We start from the raw sequence: 19,716 nt of genomic DNA, 5'->3' as shown, positions 1-19,716 counted from the left end.
AGCTGGGGGTGCAGGGCCAGGGCCCGAATCCGCACAAGTGCTCGGGTGCCCTTGCGGAGTTCTTCTCTGCCAGGAGCTGAGAGAGGCTGCCCTCGTAGCTCAGGGATGTGCCCTGGGACCCACCACTGGGCACCTCTGGAGGCCTTGGCTAGCCTTGGGGGGGCGTGTCCTGGGTCTGGGCGGAGAATACCTGTAACGGGTTCAGCACCTCAGACCAGGGAGAGGCCCACGCCAGCTGCCCCCAGCGAGCAGACTCTGATCCAGAGGCCACGGTAGGAGGTGAGCCGCCCTTACCGTGCCCCCGCCCACCTGTACAGACACTAGGGCTCCTGCTGCAGGGCCAGCGTCCCAGCAAATTGAACCTACGTCTCAAACGCGGCCAACCTCGCCGCAGAGGAAGTGGGATCCCACAGACCAGAAGGAGGTGTGCTGGCGCCCACAGGGCCCACAGAGGGCGGGAAGGAGGGCGCCACGCCCCAGGGATGACGCTGAGCCTCACCTGCTGGCGCCCTGGGCGTCGGGCCCCCTTCTCGCATCCACAGAGCCCCGGGGCACCGTCATCCTCGCTCGGCACTGCCCCCTTGAGCGTGCGGGCTGGAGCTCTGCACGGGGCAGCTTTGGCCTCGCCTGCAGCCTGAGGGCCTTCGCGGTGCTGCACAGCCCGAGGTGTCCTCTGGCCCCTGCGTCTCCGACAAGCTCAGGCCCCTTCCCAGTCGGTCCATTGCTCTGGTCCCAGCTCCCACTACCAGGCTCCCCAGTCATCCCTTTGGTCAGTCCCTCGGCGCAGCTCAGGGCGGGAAGCTGATGGCACCGTGGCAGCCACAGTTCTGTTCCCGCGAGCGACAGCGTCACCAACAAGGCAGGGTGGCAGGATGTGTTGGCCAGTAAGTGCTCAGGACCCCAGCCAGTGAGTCGCGGCGTCTTCCTAGCCTGTCCGTCCTGGAACACACGGGGCAACGGGCCTTGAGATGCTCCATGAACCGTCCCCATTTCCCTGAACGAAGGTCACCACCATGGTGGCAGCTTCATTGCATCATTTTGCGGGGCGCCTGCGTTGTTTCTGGGCATCTTCCTTTGAGACACCGTTTGGTCATCAAGGGAACAAAGGGAGGTGGGAGTTTGGGGCTCCTGCACAGAAGCAGCTCTTTACATGTGTGCAGCAGGGAACTCGCGCGTCCCTGTAACTAGGATTGGGAGGCCGCGTCCCGAGGAAGGACCCCAGGGTCCACAGCCAAGACAAGGTCTCTTCAGAGGAGCCCCAGTCAGAGAACTAGTTCTAATTCTGGCTCATCAAAATGGACAGTCCCCCGCAGAGGTGCTCAAAGACCCCCTTTCTCCCTCTTCCTTGACGGGAGGGGGTATGCAGAGCCCAGATCCTCTTGAGTCTTCAGGAATGAGATGCGGCACCTCCCTCTGCCACCGGGGCACCTGCTGCTCTCTGGTCCAGCTGGAGGAAAGGGGTCTGGCTCCTCGGAGGGCTGGAAGAAAAGAGACGCAGGACACAGGTCAGGGAGGCTGCAGGGAGAGAGGGAAGGGCTGGAGGGATGGGGCTATGAGGAAAGGTGGCCCTGCCCCCGAGGGGAGGCCCTCTGAGGGCGGGGGCCACAGACAGAGACGGAGACGGGATGGTGAGGCCACGCCCTACTTGTCCTCTCATCTTGTTTGGGAAGGAAGCAGTGGTCAAGCTTTCACATGCGGCCTTGGCCTGAAAGCCGCGGGCACGATGCCACAGCTTAGCACGACTGTGACGCCGTGAATGAGCCCAGCTTGTCTGGGAAAGTGGGCGCATCTCTGGCTGAATCTCCAGTGTCACCCAAGCTTGTACTTGATACAAGGAAAAGACAAAAAGACACGAAAACACCAGCACTGCTCCCTGCCGAGTTGCCCGGAGCAGAGAACAGGGAGTGGTTTTGTGTACGCATCTCTCCCCTGGGGAGGTCCCGTGGGAGGGGGTCCTTTGCGTCCCTTCCTTCTCAAGGAAGGCAAGCGCCCCTTCCCCTCTGACAATGGCAGACCCCTCCCCTCTAGGACCTGGGGGACCCCTGGCTGTCCCTTTCCGGAAGCACCTCCTGCTTACGGAACAGCGGGGGCCGTGCTGGTCCTTATGATGCAGACGAAATACTCACCACGCCAGGGTCCCCAGGAGAGCTATGACCACAGAATGAAAGCTAAGGAGAAAAATAAGAACAAAAATAGAAACTAAAAAGGAACGGGGAGGGTGGAGACATGGAAGGAAAGAAAGAGAAAAAAGAGTTTGTAGAGCTTTTGGCAAGAAATAACGTGATCACAGACAGAGCGACGTGGAGATGCCAGCTGGGGGTCAGGAGCAGATCCTGGTGCACTGGTGTCCAGTGGTTTACGGGTTGCACTGCCAGGGGCCTGAAGTGACGGTGCTGTCCCCTCCCCAGGGACCTTGCACTGTCCAGAGGCCAGGCTGAGGAAGACAGTCAGGAGGGAGGCTCTGCTGGTCACTTCGCCTCTGGGGGAGTGGCAGGGACCGGCCATCTGGACCTGTTACCAGGGCTGATGGTGAGGGCGCTAAGTGGCTATAATGATGACAGGAGTCTTACGGAAAGACGATCCAAGTGCCAGGCAAACACCACACTCCGTGACAGTATTTTGGTCTCAGTCCCATTATAAATGATAAAGTACAGCCAACTTGCTGAATAGATTTCACACTTGGAGCCTCATTTTGGGTCGGGGAAGGTGTCCAGCCAATTTAGACACAAAAGAAAATCTGATGGTGGTACAACTGCTTGGAAAAGCAGAGCTGCTTCAGCTAGATTAAAAGAATAAACACCCAATTTTTAAAATTCTAGTATTTAATACAAACAAATGCTCTCACTTTAAGATGCAAAAGGAAAGAGAGGTTCATTCTGGGGAGAGACTGCATCGCTACGAGGTTGTGCGTCCCGCCGGCCTCCCCAGGCGAGCCAGGTGTGTGTCGCCCACGGTCTGGCGCCCATGGGCAGGCACATAATTGCTCCCTGGCTGCCTCTCTGCTTTGCAGGTCGTGCCCTGCACGGTTCTAGGGGCCTGTCACCAGCTCTGGATTTGCAAGTTACCACCAAGACTGCTCGGCAGATGGCGGTAAAGTGCCCAGGGAAGGGGCCGGGTTCATTTGGAGGAGGGTTGGGCAGGGCAGGGGGAGGACCAGCTGAAGGGGCTGCCGTGGGGAGGGGTCCCTGTGGCCCGGGAGCACAGAGCCTCTGCTGGCTCTTCCCAGGCAGGGCTGAGGACGTGTGGCCCGTTGAGGGTGGCGGGTCCTGTCCAGAACCCAGCCTCCCGTTCTCTCCGGCAGGGACAAGCCAGGGAGGCTCAGAGGGGAGCCGGCCTTTGGTGAGATCCACCCCACAGGCACGACCGGTCACAAGACGCGAACAAGCAGTCTGCCTGCTAGAAGCCATCGAAACGTCCTAAATCGCAGACCAAAAGAGCCCAACTGTCCTAGAACTAAGCACACCCTGCAGGCTTCTCTCTGAGGGTGCTCTGTGCGCCCTGATTTGGGAGTTGCAGAGCCAGCCATCGGGAGAAGAGCTGGACAGTCCTCCCCGACCCCAAGCCACACGGCCCCCAACCAGCTGCACCCAAGCACCTGCCGTTTCCAAACTTGGGAGCCACAGTCAAGGAATCACACTAAAGGGACCGCTGGTCGCCGGTCTGCAGGCACCCCGACAGCCGGCGAAACTGAGGCCGTGAGAGGCACAGCCCTTGGGGTGGCACGGCTAGGTGTCATGGACGGGGTGTTCCCAGACCCTGGGCTGCGGCTCCTTGTCCCGAGCAGACACGTCCCCGAAGCCTCTTTCTGTCCAAAAATACCCCAACCTCAGACCTAGCGCCACATGGCATCCTGAGCTCCGGCAACAAAGCAAAGCCCCCAGATTCGTATTTGTCTTACCTTTTCCTCCAGTTCCTTTATTTGTCTCTTCTGAGCTTCTATTCTTTCTTCTAATTCTTTAGCTCTCTGCAATGTTAAAAGAAGGAAAACCCTCAATAATCAGAATATTTGGGAAACCAAGTGGGCAAAGCCCTTCAGGATTTTCACGCATGTACTTGGTGGACCAGTCGTTACAGAGCAGCTGCCACGCTGGCCATGGCGAGGGGCCCGGGGCCTTGGGCTGTCCTCCCCGCCGACTTTTAGGAGCCTCGGCTTCGGGAGGAGAGCCAGTGTGCCTGCCTCGGGTTCCGTTACGGACACAGCCCCCCCTCAGTCTGCTCTTTGCAACAGCAAGAGAGAGGGGGACAGCTTTCCCCTCAGCCACGCTCCCTGTGACGGGAATGACACCCTCCCACCTCCTATACCTCCAGATCATAAACCATGATGCTAGAAGCCCAAGGAAATGGTAAGGGCCCAATTCACAGTCCTTCCAAAACGCCGTTCCAGCAGTGAGAAGAGTAGCCAGAAGGCTCACAAAGTCAGTCACGGGGAGGACTTTCCTGGCAAGGCTGACCTCAGGTTTGGAAACTCTAGTCTTCACTTTGGTGCACAATGCCGGGCAGATGGACATGTGTGTGCCCACGCCGGACCTGGATGCCTGGCCTGGACCCTGGAAGCAGCTGAGCTCTGATCACAGCCCGTCTGATGGGAGTGAGGGTCTGCAGGTGGCAGTCCTCACACTGACCACCCTGGATCTGGCAGCGAGGGTCCTGGTAGCTGACCAGTCCTCTGGTCAGACGTTAGCCCTCTGACATTCACAGTAAACCTGGATTCACTAGTGTATCTGAACACGGAACACAGCCACAAAGGCCACGCCAGCACACGCAGTGGAGTGGAGGCATGTCTTACACACCAAGCCTGTCTAGTCTGCCAGGATCCCTCACACCCAGTTAGAAATGAACTGGCCAGACTGGCCTGAGGGCCCTAAGTGCCTGTAGGCCAAGAGAAGGTCCCCAAGTCCCTAGCCCGTGAGCCGCTGCTTCCAGATGACACCTTCACTGGGGTCTTGCCACTGAGGGAGGAACCACGGAAGAGACCCAGAGTGGGGGGGACCCAGGAGGAGGGCTGTGCCACCCAGAGGCCTGGGCGGGACGGCCCAGGAGGCTGGTCTGGAGGGACAGGCAGTGCGGCAGGAGGGTCCCCCGCGGGCACGGCCACTGGCGAGCATGGCCATTGGGGGGCACGGCCAGTGGAAGGCCCTGGCCTTGGGGGCATGATCATTGGAGGGCAGGGATATGGGGGTGTGGCCACGAGAGGGCATGAGCTTTGGGGCGTGGCCACGGGAGGGCATGAGCTTTGGGGCGTGGCCACGGGAGGGTACTGTCATTGGAGTTGTGGCCATCAGAGGGCCAGGCACGGGAAACCCTGCTCCGCCCGGAGGTCCTGCGCCTGCGGCGCCCCTGCCGCGCACCTGCTGCGCCAGCTGCAGCAGCTCCATGCGCTCCCGCAGGATCTGGGCGTCCCGCTCCCGCAGCTCGCTCATGACCTGGCGCTTCCACTGCTCCACCGCCACCCTGAGCTTCTCGCGCTCCTCCTCCGACAGCATGTCTGCCACTTTGGCCCCGGCTTCCTGCTGCAGGACGTCGTACAGCATGGCTTCCAGCTCCAGGATGTGCTGGGGGCGGGAGGGGACACGTCAGTCCCCGCCTCCTCCCCCGGGGACGGCCTGGGGGACTGGGGCACCCTGCCCTGGGGTCACGACGCCGCCAGGCCAGCCCACCGAGGGGACTGCTCCCGCCTGGACCAGTTAAATGATGTTCTGGAGGCTGGAAACAGTCCGGGAGTAATTATTTCAAGAACGTTCCCTTCCACGCGATGTTTAACGTGCAGTGAAACACTAGGGACGTCGAGGTCAGCAGAATTCGAGGCCAGAGTCGGACGAGGGCCAGAGGGGCAGTGGGCCGGCCGGGTGTCCCTTGAGGAAAGAAAAACAAAGGCTTCTTCCTTCGCTCACAACCTTCGCCAAACCCTGGGCTTCCGAGTCGCTAAGAAGGAAGGAGGGCGGAGCTCACAGGGTTTGTCTGCAGTAGTGCAGAGGGGCCAGGCCGTCAGCTCTGCGGTCCCCAGCGCTGCCTGTGGGGTGACTCCTGTCCGCAAAGAAACATCAAGTCCTAATCCCCAGAACCTGTGAATGTGGATCATTTGGAAATAGGCAGATGTCACCCAGTGCAGGTGACGTCAGACTGGATCGGGGGGCCTCAATCCACTGACTCACAGCCTCAGAAGAAGAGGGGAACTTGGAGACAGTCATGGACGATGCGGGGAAGCCATGTGACGACAGGGCAGAGATTGCGGTGACTCAGCCACAAGCCCGGGAACGCCGGGGCCCCCAGGAGCTGGAAGACGCAGGAGGGCCTCCCCTGGAGCTTCAGACGGATGTGGCCCCGCCAGCACCTTGGTGTCAGGCTTCTGGCCTCCAGACTGTGAGACATACACCTGCCCCACCACTCCTCCCCTTCTCTCTCCCTGTCTGTCTGTCTGTCTGCCTCCCTACCTGCTGCCTGCACATGAGGCCCCACGTGTCCGGCCTCTGGCCGCCTCCCAGCCCCTCACCTCCTCTGTCCCAAGTGATAACCCTAAGGATGCCCACGCCCATGGGTGCCTGTGTGTGCCTGTGCTGGCTTAGGGCTTCACCTCCATGAAGCCCTTCAGTCCCGCCCCTTCCAGGAAGCAGGTGCTCTTGTTAGGCCTGGCTCACGGGTGAGGACACTGAGGCAGGCTGATGAGACTGCCGGGCTGGACGACCTTCACAGGGCCCTGCTGGTGGGGAGTGGGGTTCAGACTCCAGGGGGGCTCCAGCCCAGGGCCCTCGCATTGCCCCGCCAGGGCTCCGACGTGGAGAACTGGCCATGCTGCTGGTCCCCAGACACACATGCTGTATCGTCCCTTTGCTGCCACCCAGCCGCCAAAATACAGACCTTGTTATAAATTCCTAGTGACTTAGCACTTTGATCTGGAGCACTTTTAAAGCTTGTTCCTCAGGAAATTTCATAGATACAATCTTTGAAAAAGCCAAATTCTTCCCATCTTCCCATCAAAAATGTAACCTCTTCAGGAATGAATGTTTCTTCTTCTTCAGGCAAAATGACTATGGAAAGTCCTTTTGGCTGAGTAGACATTTTAGGAAATGGCGGGGGGGAAACCTTTGTTCCTTGCTTACATGTTATTGTTCCTGACGGCCACAAAATAAACTGTCCCCAGCTGTCACTGCCGGCTCACACAGCACATCGGCTGCCACTTCCTAGAGCAAAAGAGCTTAGTGTGTTTTAGATACGCTCCAGCTTTAAAATAAAGGCAGCTGAGTGTGGGGCTTAGAATTAACATCACGATGGCTTCACCCCAAGACTGGCAGGAGATGGAGATGTTCTGACCTTCCCTGCGTGCCTGACCTTGAGCGACGGGCCGCCCGGACGCCGGCTCTGTGTGCACAGCCTCGCCCCAGCGCTCGGCCTCACCTGTGAACGGCCAGGCCTCTGCTCCCAGCTTCCCTAGACGGCCCTCAGCCACGCAGGGACCACCCTTCCCCTTCGAAACCCAGCTGTGGCTCCTGTGCTCACAGAGCAGGGAGGGTGTGAAACCCAGCAGGCTCCCACAGGCCTGTGTCCCCGCCCCCCCCACCAGGTCATCCCAAGGCAGTAGGTGCCTCCCTCCTGCACAGGGCTTTGTGAATGGCAGATAAAATGGCTAATTATCCAGCAGAAGTGCAGGCCTAACTATGGAGTCAAGAAAACCAGGGAGGGAGAAAAATGTGCAGCCTTCCTGCCGGAATTGGAGGAAGGGGGCTCCCAAACAGTATCACGCAGGGAGCAGCCCTGACAGTCAGCAGACCGGGAGCGGACCCAGCATCACTGGGGGCCCTGACAACATCCCTCAGCGCTGTGTGCAGGAGCCCCATCCACAGTCCCGGGGCGACATTTTCTGCGGCGTGCGGGTGCGTGTGTGTTCATGTGTCCGTGTGTCATAAAGCCGTCTCCCTGATGTCATCTCCAGGACCCATCTTTTCGGCACCGATGTCGGGGTTAACTGCACACGGGGACGTCCCTTCAGGTTTCTCAGGGGGGAAATGGTTTCCCATGGGGCAGGTACGCACAAAGGGCACGTGTGCACTGGTTGGCGCAGATGGACAGAAGCAGGGGTCCCGGGCGGGAGGATGGACTGACAGACACTCAGCTGTGTTCACCTCATTTGTAAACGCATTGTTTCAATGAATTCTATTTTCTCAGCTCATTTCAAATACCCAATTGACTTCTGCTCGCGTGCCTGCACTCCTGGGGCCAAGGGTTGCCGACGGAGCAGCAAGGCATCCTTGGAACTCGCCGGGCGAGGGGTGTCCGGCAGGAGAAATGCGAAGAGTGACCCCACGCTGGTCACACTGGGCGCAGGATCTTCCCAGGCAGGTCCGAGGCCACGTGGCCCCCGAGACACCATGCTGGCCGTGGGACCAACCTTCCCCGTTTCTACCCCAAATCCGCCACCCCTGGGGGTTCCGGCAGCCGTGCTTCTCTTACCTTGTGAGCCTGGTCCAGGGACTGCTTCCGGTAGTCCAGCTCCTCGTCCAGGTAGCCCTTCTGTTTACTGAACAGCTCCTGAAACGCAGGAAGACCCGTGTCTGGGCCTGGCGCAGCCGACCTGGAGCGCGGGGCCGCGGCCCACGTGGCCAGCTGCACACGAACCTTCTCACTCTCCAGGTCCACCATCTTCCGCTGCAGGGCCGACTCGGTCTCTTCGATCTGCTGGAGCCACTGGACACAGACGGAAGGTACTCAGGCGTCAAAGTCCACCTCCCCGAGCCCCGGGGAGACAGCCTGGGGGGCCTGGTCCTCCCTGCCCTTCCCATGCTTCCTCCAGGAGGGGAGGGCTCAGCCCTCGTGGGAGTCAGGGCTGGGCTGGCATCATGGGCTCCGTGTGCCCGGCGTGCGGGCCAGGCCTGCGTCCCCCCGTGCAGCCCCGCCTCGTGTCCCGGGAGTCTGCGCCCCCCCAGCGCCCGGAGAGGAGGGACGTTAGGCAGCCCGTTCTCCTGGGGTGCTGGCCACTGAGCTCCTATTTGCTGGACATCCCTCCCCGCCCTGCTGGGGGCCGCTGGGAGGGGGCGCTGCCAGCAGGCCTACCAAGCGGGTTCTGGCTGCGGGGGTGGGACCGGGCGGAGGCTGGCGGCCCGTGGGAGCAGAGAGGCTAGAGGGTGGGGAGCCCGGGTGGGCTGGGAGACCCCCCGAGGAGGGTCCCGGCAGCTGAGACAGATGCTGCCGATTTACAGACCCACCATACCTCCTGGCCTCTGGGGGGAGGCGGAGGCAGAATGGCCTTGGGGAGAGGTCCGGCTGAATCTGTCACTTGCAGACACACATGGCGGTGCTGGCTGACCTGTGCGTGTGCCAGACCTCCCAAGGCAAACAGGACCCGTGGACCCCAACCCCACCTCCCGGCAGCCCTCCTCCCAGGGTGAGCATCTTCTGTGCGCTGAGCCAGAAAGGGAGGCTTCGGGAAGCCCGGCCCCGTCCCGACAGCGTTCACAGTCACTGTTACCTTTTCGGCCAAGGTCAGGACTGTCCTGGCTTGTATGACGACCACCTGCTCCTCATTGGTCAGGTTCTGCATCCAAGAGCAGAAGTCACGTGTGGTCAGGGCCAGTGCCTTCTGGGTGGCCGGGCTGAGGGACGGGCGCTCGGTGGCGCTGATGGGACGGGCGCAGGGGAGCTGGGGTCACAGCTAAATGTCGCTTTCACTAAAAGGCCCTCCCGGGAGGCTTTGATCCTCTTTCCTCTTGGTCCTGCCAGCCCTGGGGTGACTCTCCGTCTTGCCCCCTCTGGCCCTCTCATGGCTGGTGACCACGTCTAAGGTAGCCAGTGAGGCAGAATGGAACAGCAGGTGGCAGGATGAGCAGCCAGGCTTCCCCGTTCTCTGTTGGGTTTTTATTTAAAGCCACAGCTCTGCACACAGGTGGCCTGAATCATTACAGCACCACTTATGAATGTGAAGCAAAGATCAAACATTCATGACTATGAAATGGTTCCCATCCCTGCCGTTTTGTCTTTTTTCTGCACATTGTATTCATGCCTCGTCCCAAAGGGTCCTTCCGGGCAGGGTGACTCTGGCTTTGGGGCCGGGGGGCATCCTCAGAGGATGTGCCACCTGCATCAGCACCAGGGTGGAGGCAGCTGGGCTGTCCCCACTGCTGGGCCCACCTGTGGGACAGCCAACAGGGGTCACGGGGAGCAGAGACAGGCAGGGAGGAGCCCCCTGGGGTCGCTGAGCTGAGGGCGGCCCCCCACCCCAGAACTTCCCTGATTCAGGGCCACCCGCTCCGGAAGCCCTCCCGCCTTGCTCCCTCCGCAGCGTGAGCTCCCCAGGGGCAGGGGTCTCTCACCACCCCCTACCCCGGCAGCAGTAGGCACAGGTGGGGGAGGGTGGCCAGCTGCTGGGACACAGAGGCAGGCTCCGTCCTCAGGCACACGCTGCAGCCCGACGCGGTGTGGTACCGGGGCCAGGCGCCCCTCATCCCTCTGGCTTCCGGGGACACTAGCTAGGCTGTCCCCACCCTCCTCCCGAGGCAGGGCTGGGCCTGATGGGCGGGATGGGGAGTGTGGGAGGCTGCGGGGGGCCTTCCGGGTAACTGAGGGAAGCTACCTGGATGTGGTCAGACCAGGCTGAAGGGCCCGCGATGTCCCACTTGGTGGGCAGCCTGGCTGGGCTCCAGCTACTCCCTCCTGGAGGTGACCCTGGCCTTGGCAATGTGCTGTCTCCCGCACCCTCGCAGCCTTCCCTGGGTGACCTGTCCCCCCTGCGGCCCAGGCGCAGCAGCAGTGAGCGGACGCCCACCAGGGGGGACGGGGGTCCGTCCTGCCCCCGCCGGCCCTCTGCTCCACTCCAAGGACCCCGACTCCTGAGGAAACCGAGGCCCGGGGCTCAGGTGCCCCGTGGCCAGCTGGGAGGCTGCAGCCTTCTGGGAAGCAGCCTGGAGACAGTGGCCACAGCCTCAGCATGCCCTGGCTGAGAAGGGGAGGTGGCCAGGCTATACCTGTCATCTGCCTGAAGTGTGTCCATGTGCACACGACAGACCTAAGGGTCACCCCCATGGTCCTTCAGAAACTGCCAAGGGTCTCTAGAGGTCACCTGCACGTAAGACCGGCAGTGTGTCCTCTGCCCCCGTCTCTGAGGCCGTGTGATGGCTCCAGGGCCGTCACGTGCACTGGTGCTCTCGCGTGGGCAGCTACAGGGCTGGGAGGGGCCCCGAACAGAACTAGGCAGACCTGGGCTCGTCCTAGCTGGCCAGTACCGCAGCTCTGTGACCTGGGTGGGTGCCCTCTGGGGCTTCAGTCTCTCTAGCTGTGAACTGAAAGGTTCCCAAGAGCCCATGATGGGGGCTGATACTCAGGCTAAACCCTGGAGCACATCGTGACAACGGCCATCCCTGCTGTGGACCAGCACCTCCACTACCTGCAGCCGAGGTGGAGCCAGGGGTCTGACTAGTGGCAGGGTCGGGGGGTGGGCAATACAGCCAGGAGAGCCTCCCTGCTGGGAGCTGCTTCCCCCCTGCTCTCCGCCCTCACTGCTTCCCAAGTCAAGGGCAGGTGGGGAGAGGAGGGATTCCTGTCAATACAGGGCCCTGAACACCTTGAAGCTGCTGGGAAGAACTGGCCCCAAGGATGTGCATGAGTGCTTGGGTTTTGGTATGCGTGGGAATGTGTGTGTGTGTGTGTGCATGTGTTTTTTTCCTCCATCTGCTGCATGGAGGGCACCAGTTTGACTTAGTGCCTTGATCTTTCCTTTTTTTTTTTTTTCCGGACGCGCAGGCTCAGCGGCCATGGCTCACGGGCCCAGCCGCTCCGCGGCATGTGGGATCTTCCAGGACCGGGGCACGAACCCGTGTCCCCTGCATCGGCAGGCGGACTCTCAACCACCGGCCACCAGGAAAGCCCTGATCTTTCTTGAGAGCAGTTACCAGGATGTGAAGCCCAAGGTGCTTTAGGACCAGCTGTAGACACTTGTTAGGACACCTTGTGGCGGAAACGTTCTGGGGTGTGGACTGGGGCCCTCTTCCAGCACAGTTGATCCCCCCCACATTGGGCAGGGGCTCAACAAGTACAGGATGATGGACGGAGGGTGAACGGAGAATGGATGGAAGGTGGGTGGACCGAGGATGGAGGGTGGAGGGTGGCGTGAAGAAACTGGAACTCTGCCCTAAGTGACATTCGGGGATTATTTATATAGGCTCTTCCCCTCCTCCCAAACTAAGTAAGCGGGAAGCCCTGAGTTTGAGGTGTCTAAGGCACGCTAAGGACCCACAGCCCCCATCCCCACCAAGAACATGGAAGAGCTTAGAGACTGAGAGGGATCCCAGAAACTGAGAACACGGGGCCAGAAGCGCCTCTGCTGGAAGAATCAAGTGTCAGAGCCGAGGCCCCGAACTCCCGTGCGGGAACAGAGTCAGAAAGAACGCAATTTCTCCTAAATGCCAGAGGGCCCGTCCCAGGCAGCTCCGGCAGTGGGAGGGTGTGGGCTGCGGTAGGGCCACAGCGGGACTCACAGGGGCCCCTGGACCGTGCAGGGCGCTGGGCACGGGGAGGCATGCACAAGTCAGGAGAGCGACCTACACTTACGGCGTTGTCCCCCAGGAGGTCCAGCTTCTTCATCAGCTCCGAGACCAGGATGTCCTAGAGGCAGGGGGACAGGCTGCTGGGAGGGAGCGCTGGCCAGGCGGCCGCGGGGGTGAGGGGTGTGCAGGCAGGGGCGGGGCGTTACCATCACGCCTTCGGCCTCGCAGTACGCCTGCAGGGGGCTCTTCCCGTCCACGAAGTGGGTGTGGTGGAAGTTGATGGCTGGTGACTTCCTCTCTCTCTCCTAGACAGAGAGCAGAATCTTGGCACGGGCGTCCCCTCCCTCCTGGAGGGCAGTGCTGGGCCGCTCGGGGACACGGTGAAGACACCACGTCCACCCAGTACGGTCAGCGTGGTCTTTGTGAAGACGAAGCCCCGGCTGCCGCAGCAGAGGCCAATTCCTCCTCCTGCCCAGGTGACGGCCCTGTGTGGACGCTGATGGGGGCAGGGACCACCCAGCCACCCACGGGGAGGCCCTTGGGAGCGGCCCCCACCTGCTGAGGGGCCGGCAGTCCCACCCCCAGGGCCGACGAGCTGATCTGAGTCCCAGGGGACCGGGAGCAGTGTCCCGCACGGGCCTGACCACAGCGACCCTGAGGACAGAAGACAGTGGCTGGAGGGGCCGCCATCGTCCTCATCCAGGACCACAGGCAGGAGCCCTGGGGCCACGGGGCAATGCACACGGAGTGGCCACGCAGCCCTCCTGCGCCCCGGGAGGCGGACGGGAGGACCCTGAGGGGCAGCTCCCTCTGGACTCGTGGGGGCCCACTCCCCACACTGCAGGTGTGCGTGGACGCCAGGAAACCAGATGGGCGGAAACGCCGGTGCAGAGATGCACCAAGCGAAGCTGGGTGGTGGCATCGTAGGAGAGGGTGGTCATGCCCGGCAGCCAGGGCCACTAGGGACCAGGAGTGAGGGAGGCCCCAGAGCTGTGCGTGGACACTTTTGTTTCGTTTTGCATCTGTTTCCTCTGAGTGACAGGGCTGGACTCGCAGCCCTCAATGGCACCAGCTCGGGGTGACAGCTCTCTGACCCCACCCCGACCCCGCACCTCTAGCTCCAGGATCCGGAACTCCAGCAGCTCGTTTTGGTCCTTCGCATCCTGGACCTCATGCTTTAACCGAGCCTCTTCTGTCTCCATTTGTTTAATCTGTAAAATAAAAGACGGGTGAGGCCCTGGAGTCTCCCGTGAGGCCGGCTCTCAGCTTCCCTGGCGTCACGGGGAGGGTCGCCTGGCCCGGGTCCTCGGCCCAGAGCCCTCACTCCAGCCTCAGTCCATGGGGGACCGCCCTGGTGAGACTAGGTGAGTCCCCTCCTGGGCTAAACCGGCAGCGGGTGGGCGGGGGACGCAGGGCCGGGCACACTGGGCGGGGGGCCGTCTGAGCACAGATGAGGAAGAGAAGGGCCACCGCGGGCAGAGGCATAAGCTGTCGCCATGCTGCCCGCGCCTCACCACGGCCAGGACAGCGCCCCTTGGGGCCCAGGCTGCCCCAGAGCCTCAGGAACGCTGCTGCCCGATGGCGGGGCTGTGTGCCGTGACTGCCTGGCCACCCTCCAGAACTGACATGTGCGAGGCCCGTGCCTCCCAAGGGGTAAGCACAGTGCAGCCCGTGGCACATGTCCACAGTGGTCTCGTGTCCACCATGGGCACCGTCAACTCGGTCCGTCCCCCCGAGTTGAACTTGGGGGCCGAGGGGCCTGCTCTGCGGCTCGGAATGGGTCCAGATGGATCCGGGAGCATCAGTGTCCTCTGAGTCAGCTGGTGCCCTTGGGGGCTGGGTCTTCCCACTGCACTGTGTGTCGCTCTGCACGGCTGGGACAGCTGGGATGCACCCACGGGCCAGGCGTATGACCCCATGGGCACCGTGCCAGACAAACGCACAGGTTTTAAGTGTGCATATGAGTGTTCAAGTGTGCAAATGAGGGGTTATGTTTGCCTGTGGGTGTTATGTGTACAGGTGACAAGCACACGAGTGTTTAAGTGTGTGTGTGCTCGTGAACATTTGAGTGTGCCTGTGTTCCAGTGTATATGCAGGTGTTGATGTGCACACGAGTGTTTAAAGGTGCACGTGTGTGTCTGAGTGCACACAAGCTATTACGTGCGCACGTGAACATTTATGTGTGCGCACAAGCATTTACATGTGTGTGCGCATTTAAGTATGCGGTCGTTCTGTGTCCACACAAGCATTTACGTGCACAGGAGTGTTTATGTGAGCATGAGAGCATCACGGAAGCAGCTGTGCTGAGTTAAGACGTGTGCAAAGGATCCACGACAAGCAGGTAGGTGTCGCTCAGCATTTAAGGTATGAATGGCACCCAAAGCACTGCCCCATGTGGGCCTGATGGCTTCCGGTGGGGCAGGACCGGCCTCTGCCCATGGGCCTTGTTCGGTGCCCTCAGGCTCGCAAGCTGTGGCCGGCCTGGCTCTTTTCTAGAAGGGCTGTGCCTGCCGTAGAAGGTGCTGCCCCCGCCCGCCCTCTGCCTGTGGACAAGGCCAGCTGCTGGTGGGGACGGGTCACCAAGAGCACCCTCACCAGGACAGGGTGATGAGGGGGCCGCCAGAGCGAGCTGTGAGGCCCCACTGGCCCTCCTGCCTCTGGACATGCAGCCACTGCCCCCTCCCACCTTGTTCTGCGTGACTGGCTCCAGCCGTCCTGGGCCCACTCCTCTGGGGACGGCCATGAACTGCCCACAAAGGTTTTCTAACCATCACCAACCACAGAACCCATCAGGCAAGAAAACAAGAATCGAGACGCCGCTATAGACATGGGGCTGGCGGGACCCTAGGTGCCTCCTTCCAGGCCGCCTGTCCCAGGAGACGGCGGGGGTGGGTCGTGGGGGCAGCCCCACGGGAGTGAGAAGCACAGAAGGCCTGGCTGGGGCTCCGCCGGGGAACCTCTGCTTTCTCCCCACCGCCCAGCACCGCGGGGACCCCGCAAACCCCTGAGCGCAAGGGAATTCCTGCTTTTTTCGGGAAGCAGCCAGACTCTCAGACGCGGCCTGGCCGGGGCGTTACCTTTTCTATGAGCTCTTGATTTCTCCGATACAGCGCTTGCTTGTCTTCAATCCACTTCATGTCCTTGGAAAGGTAATCAAAGTGGAGAAATAAAAACACCGCAGGGTGGAACCACGATTGAAATCACGATTCAGCAGACAGGGGATGTGACGAAAAGACTCGACACCCAGCTTCTGAAGTAACCAGGGAGTGATAGCTTCTGCCCCACAGCTGATGAAAACCCAGGGTTTCACCCGTTTCCTTGGAGGGTCCCGGATAGAAGTGGACGGCACCCAGGCTCGTGCAAGCACAGGCCAGGAGCCCATGTGGACGTTGCAGGTCTGGGGGACCCAGACACACAGCCAGCAGGAGCCAGGGGGCTCGGGCCGGTGGGGAGAGGGCAGGTGCCAGGGTGGGGGTCCCTCCCACTTCACACCTGGGGACACGGGGCCTGAAGGAGGCTCTGAGCTCTGGTGGGGCCCGTGCGGACACCCGCTGGGCTGCCCTGGGTCAGGCCTTGGGGGAGCCCCAGTGTCCTCGACCCCGGTTCCAGCTCCGTGCCCTGGAGGAACCTCCACCACCGGCATGTGGTCACAAAGTGAGGTGTCCAGACACTGAACTCGGCCCCAAATTTCTTCTCAGCAGAGTCCTCTGTGAAGTTCTTTTCAAGTCTGAAGGACTCGTTTCTGCAACCAAAGGACCGGCTTCTTCCCCTCCTCCTCCTTCTCGCTTCCCAGCCCCTCGGCTACTGTGCTTCTCGGGCGCAAGAGGCTCGGCGGCAACATCAGACGGGGCCCAGGAATGACGCCTCCGGGTCTGGGTTGTGGCGCTGTGCATGCAGCTCACTCAGGCCGAGCGCAGCCCGGGGGCTCAGGGGCCGAGGAGTGGGGATGTGGGCCGGTCCTGTGTGATTCAGGTGCCTCAGCACTGGATTCGGGGCCTCATGCGCTCAGGCGAGGATGTGGCAACGTGGCCGGGCAGTGGCTCACGTCCTTGCCCTGTCCGTCTGTCCGGCCGTCTCCCCAGCAGTTAACGCATCAGGCCCTCCGTGCAGGCCCTCTCCCTCCCAGCCCCTCCCAGCCCCCCTGGACGTCCTCCAGCCGTCCTGGAGGTCCACCTGGGGCTGCACCATCCAGCAAGTCAGGGGGAGGCTCAGGCCCCGTGGGATGGAGGCCCTCCCCCTGGGATTTGAAGAGCCCAGCGGTGAGGGGTGCTGAGGGGAGTGACCGACAAACCCCTGGGACCTGGAATCCAGGCCTTGAGCTAAGAGACGGACAGGGTCTCTGATCAAGCCCAGAGAGGCGTGTACGGATGGCCAGGATGATTCCTGCCTTGTTTGAGGCTTGCTGTGGAATTCCTTTATGTATGCATTCTTTCCGCTTTTAAATCTTTTACTGAGGTGTGATGCACACACAGTAAAGGGAGCTGGGGTGCCAATCCTCAGTGTGCAGATGGATAGTTCTCGCCGACGGACACACCCACAGACCGCCACCCTCATCGGGGAGGGGGGGCACTGCAGCCCGGGGGCCAGGCCACCACCCCAGCTTCCCGGGGACCAGGCCACCACCCCAGCTTCCCGGGGACCCAGGCCACCACCCCAGCTTCCCGGGGACCAGGCCCCTGTGTTCACCTGTCCCTGCTCTGCCAGGGCCGTCTCCAGGTCTTCGATCCGCGTCTGCGCCCTCTGCACGTCCGCCTGTAGCTGCTCACGGGTCTGTAGGATGGGAGGAGACATACATCAAATTTTCTCTAAAAGCCAGACGCGCCCACTTGGACGGGACCTTAAGGGGACTGTCTGCCTTTTGGTTCAGCCAGTGGAGAGTAGCCCCTTGGCAAGGACCGCTCTGGAGTAAAGGGGAAACGCGGAGGCTTAGCTGAAGCAGGCGACCTCGCTGAGATTACGGGGGACGATCTGTAGAGTCATTTTGGAGGGAATATTAGGGAGAATCCTCGTTTCCAGGATGAAAGAGGATTGAGCTGCTGGGTGCGGCTGGAAGGGGCTGCTTTAGTTGTCAGACAATAATGACCAGGACACACGCAGAGGGGCTGCTGAGCAGTGTGCCAGGCACAGCCCCCGGGCACCTTCCCTCCCCTCCCCGTGCCTCTGCCCGCCCTGCGCTCACCTCCTTACCCGCACTTCGCTTTCACTTTCTTCCCCAGAGCCCGACCTCCTTTAGAAGACCAGCCCCCGGCGCCCTGCTGCGTGGAAGCCCACCGCCCAGCACCAGTTGACTTCTAGGGGGTCTGAGCCCCCTTCCCTCGAGCTAATCTGCTCTCACAGGGTCCAGGCCGCAGGGCACTTTATCATGATGGGTGCCCCAGCTGCCCTGGGAACAGCTTCCAGAGCAAACGGATGAGAGCGTTTGGGCCATCGGGACACAGGGTGTGAGGGTGCCTCCACTCCACTCGGACCCCGCCCTGGCCCAGGCCCACCCGCCACTGAGCGACCGCCAGAGCTGCTTCCCAAACAACCGCGTGTCGATGGCCTGGGTGAGCATCACCAGGCCTGACCATGACCGCGGGAGAGAAGGGCCGGGCCTGGAAGGTGCGAGGGTCCCTGCCAAGGCCGGGGGTCAAGCGGGGGAGCCCAGTGGGAGCCGGAGCGTGGTGGCGTGGACGTCAGTTAGACCTTAACTTCTCGCTCTGCGTCCAGCGTCCCTCCGACCTGCTCCTGCAGCAGCGCATAGGCCCGCTGCAGGGCCTGGTACTCCATGGTCAGCTGCCGGAACCTCAGCTCCGTCTCCTCCTTGGCCAGGCCCTGGAGGGGCGCACGGAGACACAGCGTTAGCCAGGCCTCTACCGGGGACCCGAGAGGCAGGCCCTGAGCCCTGGGATGAAAGGCCGAGCTGGCTGATCCGAGGCCAGGGCTCGGCTGGGGCCCACCTGCCAGCCAGGCTGTCCTGAGCCGGGGACCCTGCATTCCTGACCAGGCTGCCCTGAGGATCCGCTCTGCCGGAGTGTGTCGGGAAGGGACCTGGGCCTTGTGAAAGGTTGAAAGCTGAGGTCTCACCTTCCAGGCTCCCTTCCTGCACAGTCACCCCTGCTGCCTCCCTGTGGCTGGGATGTCACTTGCTGCCCCAGGGAGAAGGCAGGGGGCTGCTGGCCTTCAGAGGAGAACAAGCCAAGTCCAGGAGTGACCGGACGGGAACCCTAATGGGCCCAAGCTCCCCCAGGCCCGTCCTCACTGGCGGCAGCTGTGCTACCCTGTCCTGGATCTCTAAGCAGGTTCATGGTCATGGGGCCATCCGCCAGGATCTGCCAGGGGAGGTGCGACCCGCGGCCTCAGTGCCCGCTGTGCCGGTCGGGGCCACAGACCACTGGCCCCCCCTCATCCCACACCCGCAGGGCTGGGCCAGTGCTCTGGAAGGAGGCGCGGGGAGGGTGGGACACCTCGGCTGTGTTTATCCAGAGACAGAGCTTGTCCTCATCACCCCTCCACCCTGAGGCACGACTCGGCTGCACCCGTGGCGCTGGTGCCGACCCCTGCTGGGTGGCCCAGACCCCCCACCCCCGTCACCCTGAGAGGGCAGGGGCTCTCTGCACCGCTCTGCAGAGGGGGCCCTGGCGCAGTGACGGAGGTGAAGCAGACGCGGCGTGCGTGCGAAGGAAGGGGGGCAGCGACAGCCAGGCAGCCGGCAGTGGGAGGTGTTTCCCACTGTACAAAATCGTGGGTTATTGAGGGTTCCAGCCGGTGCGGGCCCCCTCCGGGGAGCAGGCCTCCTGACCCCGACCCCGCCTGCCTCTGTGCCGCCCGCTGGGCCTGTCCAGAAGCCGCCGCGGGAGGGTACCTCCTCCAGGTCGTCGTCTGGGGTGCACGGGGTCTGGTCTGTCCTGTCCGTTTGATAAGAGATGGAAGAACCATCAGATTCCAGGGAAGCCTCTTCGTCGTATCCAAAGAAGGTCTCCACGACAACCGGCTTCTGACCAAAAGGGACGGTGTTAATCCAAACCCAGACCAGCTGCCCGGCTGCCCCCAAGCGCACTCCGGCCTCCATCCTGGACCGCCCGCACCCCGCACTGCTCGGGCCGCCCAACCTTGGGCCAAGGGGGCCACCATCTGGGCTGGAGGACAGCAGAGTGGGACATGGCCCTCCTGGCGGCCTTTCTAGGGGCCAGACAAGCCCATGTTTGTGCCTGAGGAATCTCTAACAGCCTGTATGGGGATCACCGTTGGTTGTTCCAAAACCAAA

At 61.9% G+C, this 19,716-nt stretch overlaps 1 protein-coding gene across 17 annotated transcripts in view; it reads right to left on the bottom strand.

Annotated features, from left to right (window-relative positions):
• Positions 1-1,319: 1,319 nt before the first annotated feature.
• The window catches only part of JAKMIP3 (Janus kinase and microtubule interacting protein 3), a gene marked incomplete at both ends in the record, with an annotated part of 43,442 nt that continues 25,045 nt past the window's right edge, over positions 1,320-19,716 (bottom strand). For 5 of the 17 annotated variants that reach the window (XM_079701220.1, XM_079701223.1, XM_079701225.1 and 2 more), the window contains 13 exons: positions 2,149-2,199; positions 3,899-3,964; positions 5,349-5,552; positions 8,446-8,523; positions 8,611-8,679; positions 9,461-9,526; positions 12,535-12,588; positions 12,677-12,775; positions 13,583-13,681; positions 15,548-15,610; positions 17,157-17,240; positions 18,156-18,284; positions 19,315-19,443. In XM_079701220.1, the coding sequence (XP_079557346.1) occupies positions 2,149-2,199; positions 3,899-3,964; positions 5,349-5,552; positions 8,446-8,523; positions 8,611-8,679; positions 9,461-9,526; positions 12,535-12,588; positions 12,677-12,775; positions 13,583-13,681; positions 15,548-15,610; positions 17,157-17,240; positions 18,156-18,284; positions 19,315-19,443 (1,191 nt within the window). Of the gene's footprint in view, positions 1,479-2,126; positions 2,200-3,898; positions 3,965-5,348; positions 5,553-8,445; positions 8,524-8,610; positions 8,680-9,460; positions 9,527-12,528; positions 12,589-12,676; positions 12,776-13,582; positions 13,682-15,547; positions 15,611-17,156; positions 17,241-18,155; positions 18,285-19,314; positions 19,444-19,716 lie in introns of those variants that run through there. The other 12 variants (XM_079701219.1, XM_079701221.1, XM_079701211.1 and 9 more) reach the window with 8 other exon arrangements.

The sequence above is a fragment of the Hyperoodon ampullatus genome (genome assembly GCF_949752795.1).
Source record: "Hyperoodon ampullatus genome assembly, chromosome: 1".
NCBI classification, from domain to species: Eukaryota; Metazoa; Chordata; class Mammalia; order Artiodactyla; family Ziphiidae; genus Hyperoodon; species Hyperoodon ampullatus.
This window is presented reverse-complemented; position numbering and strand designations above follow the sequence as displayed.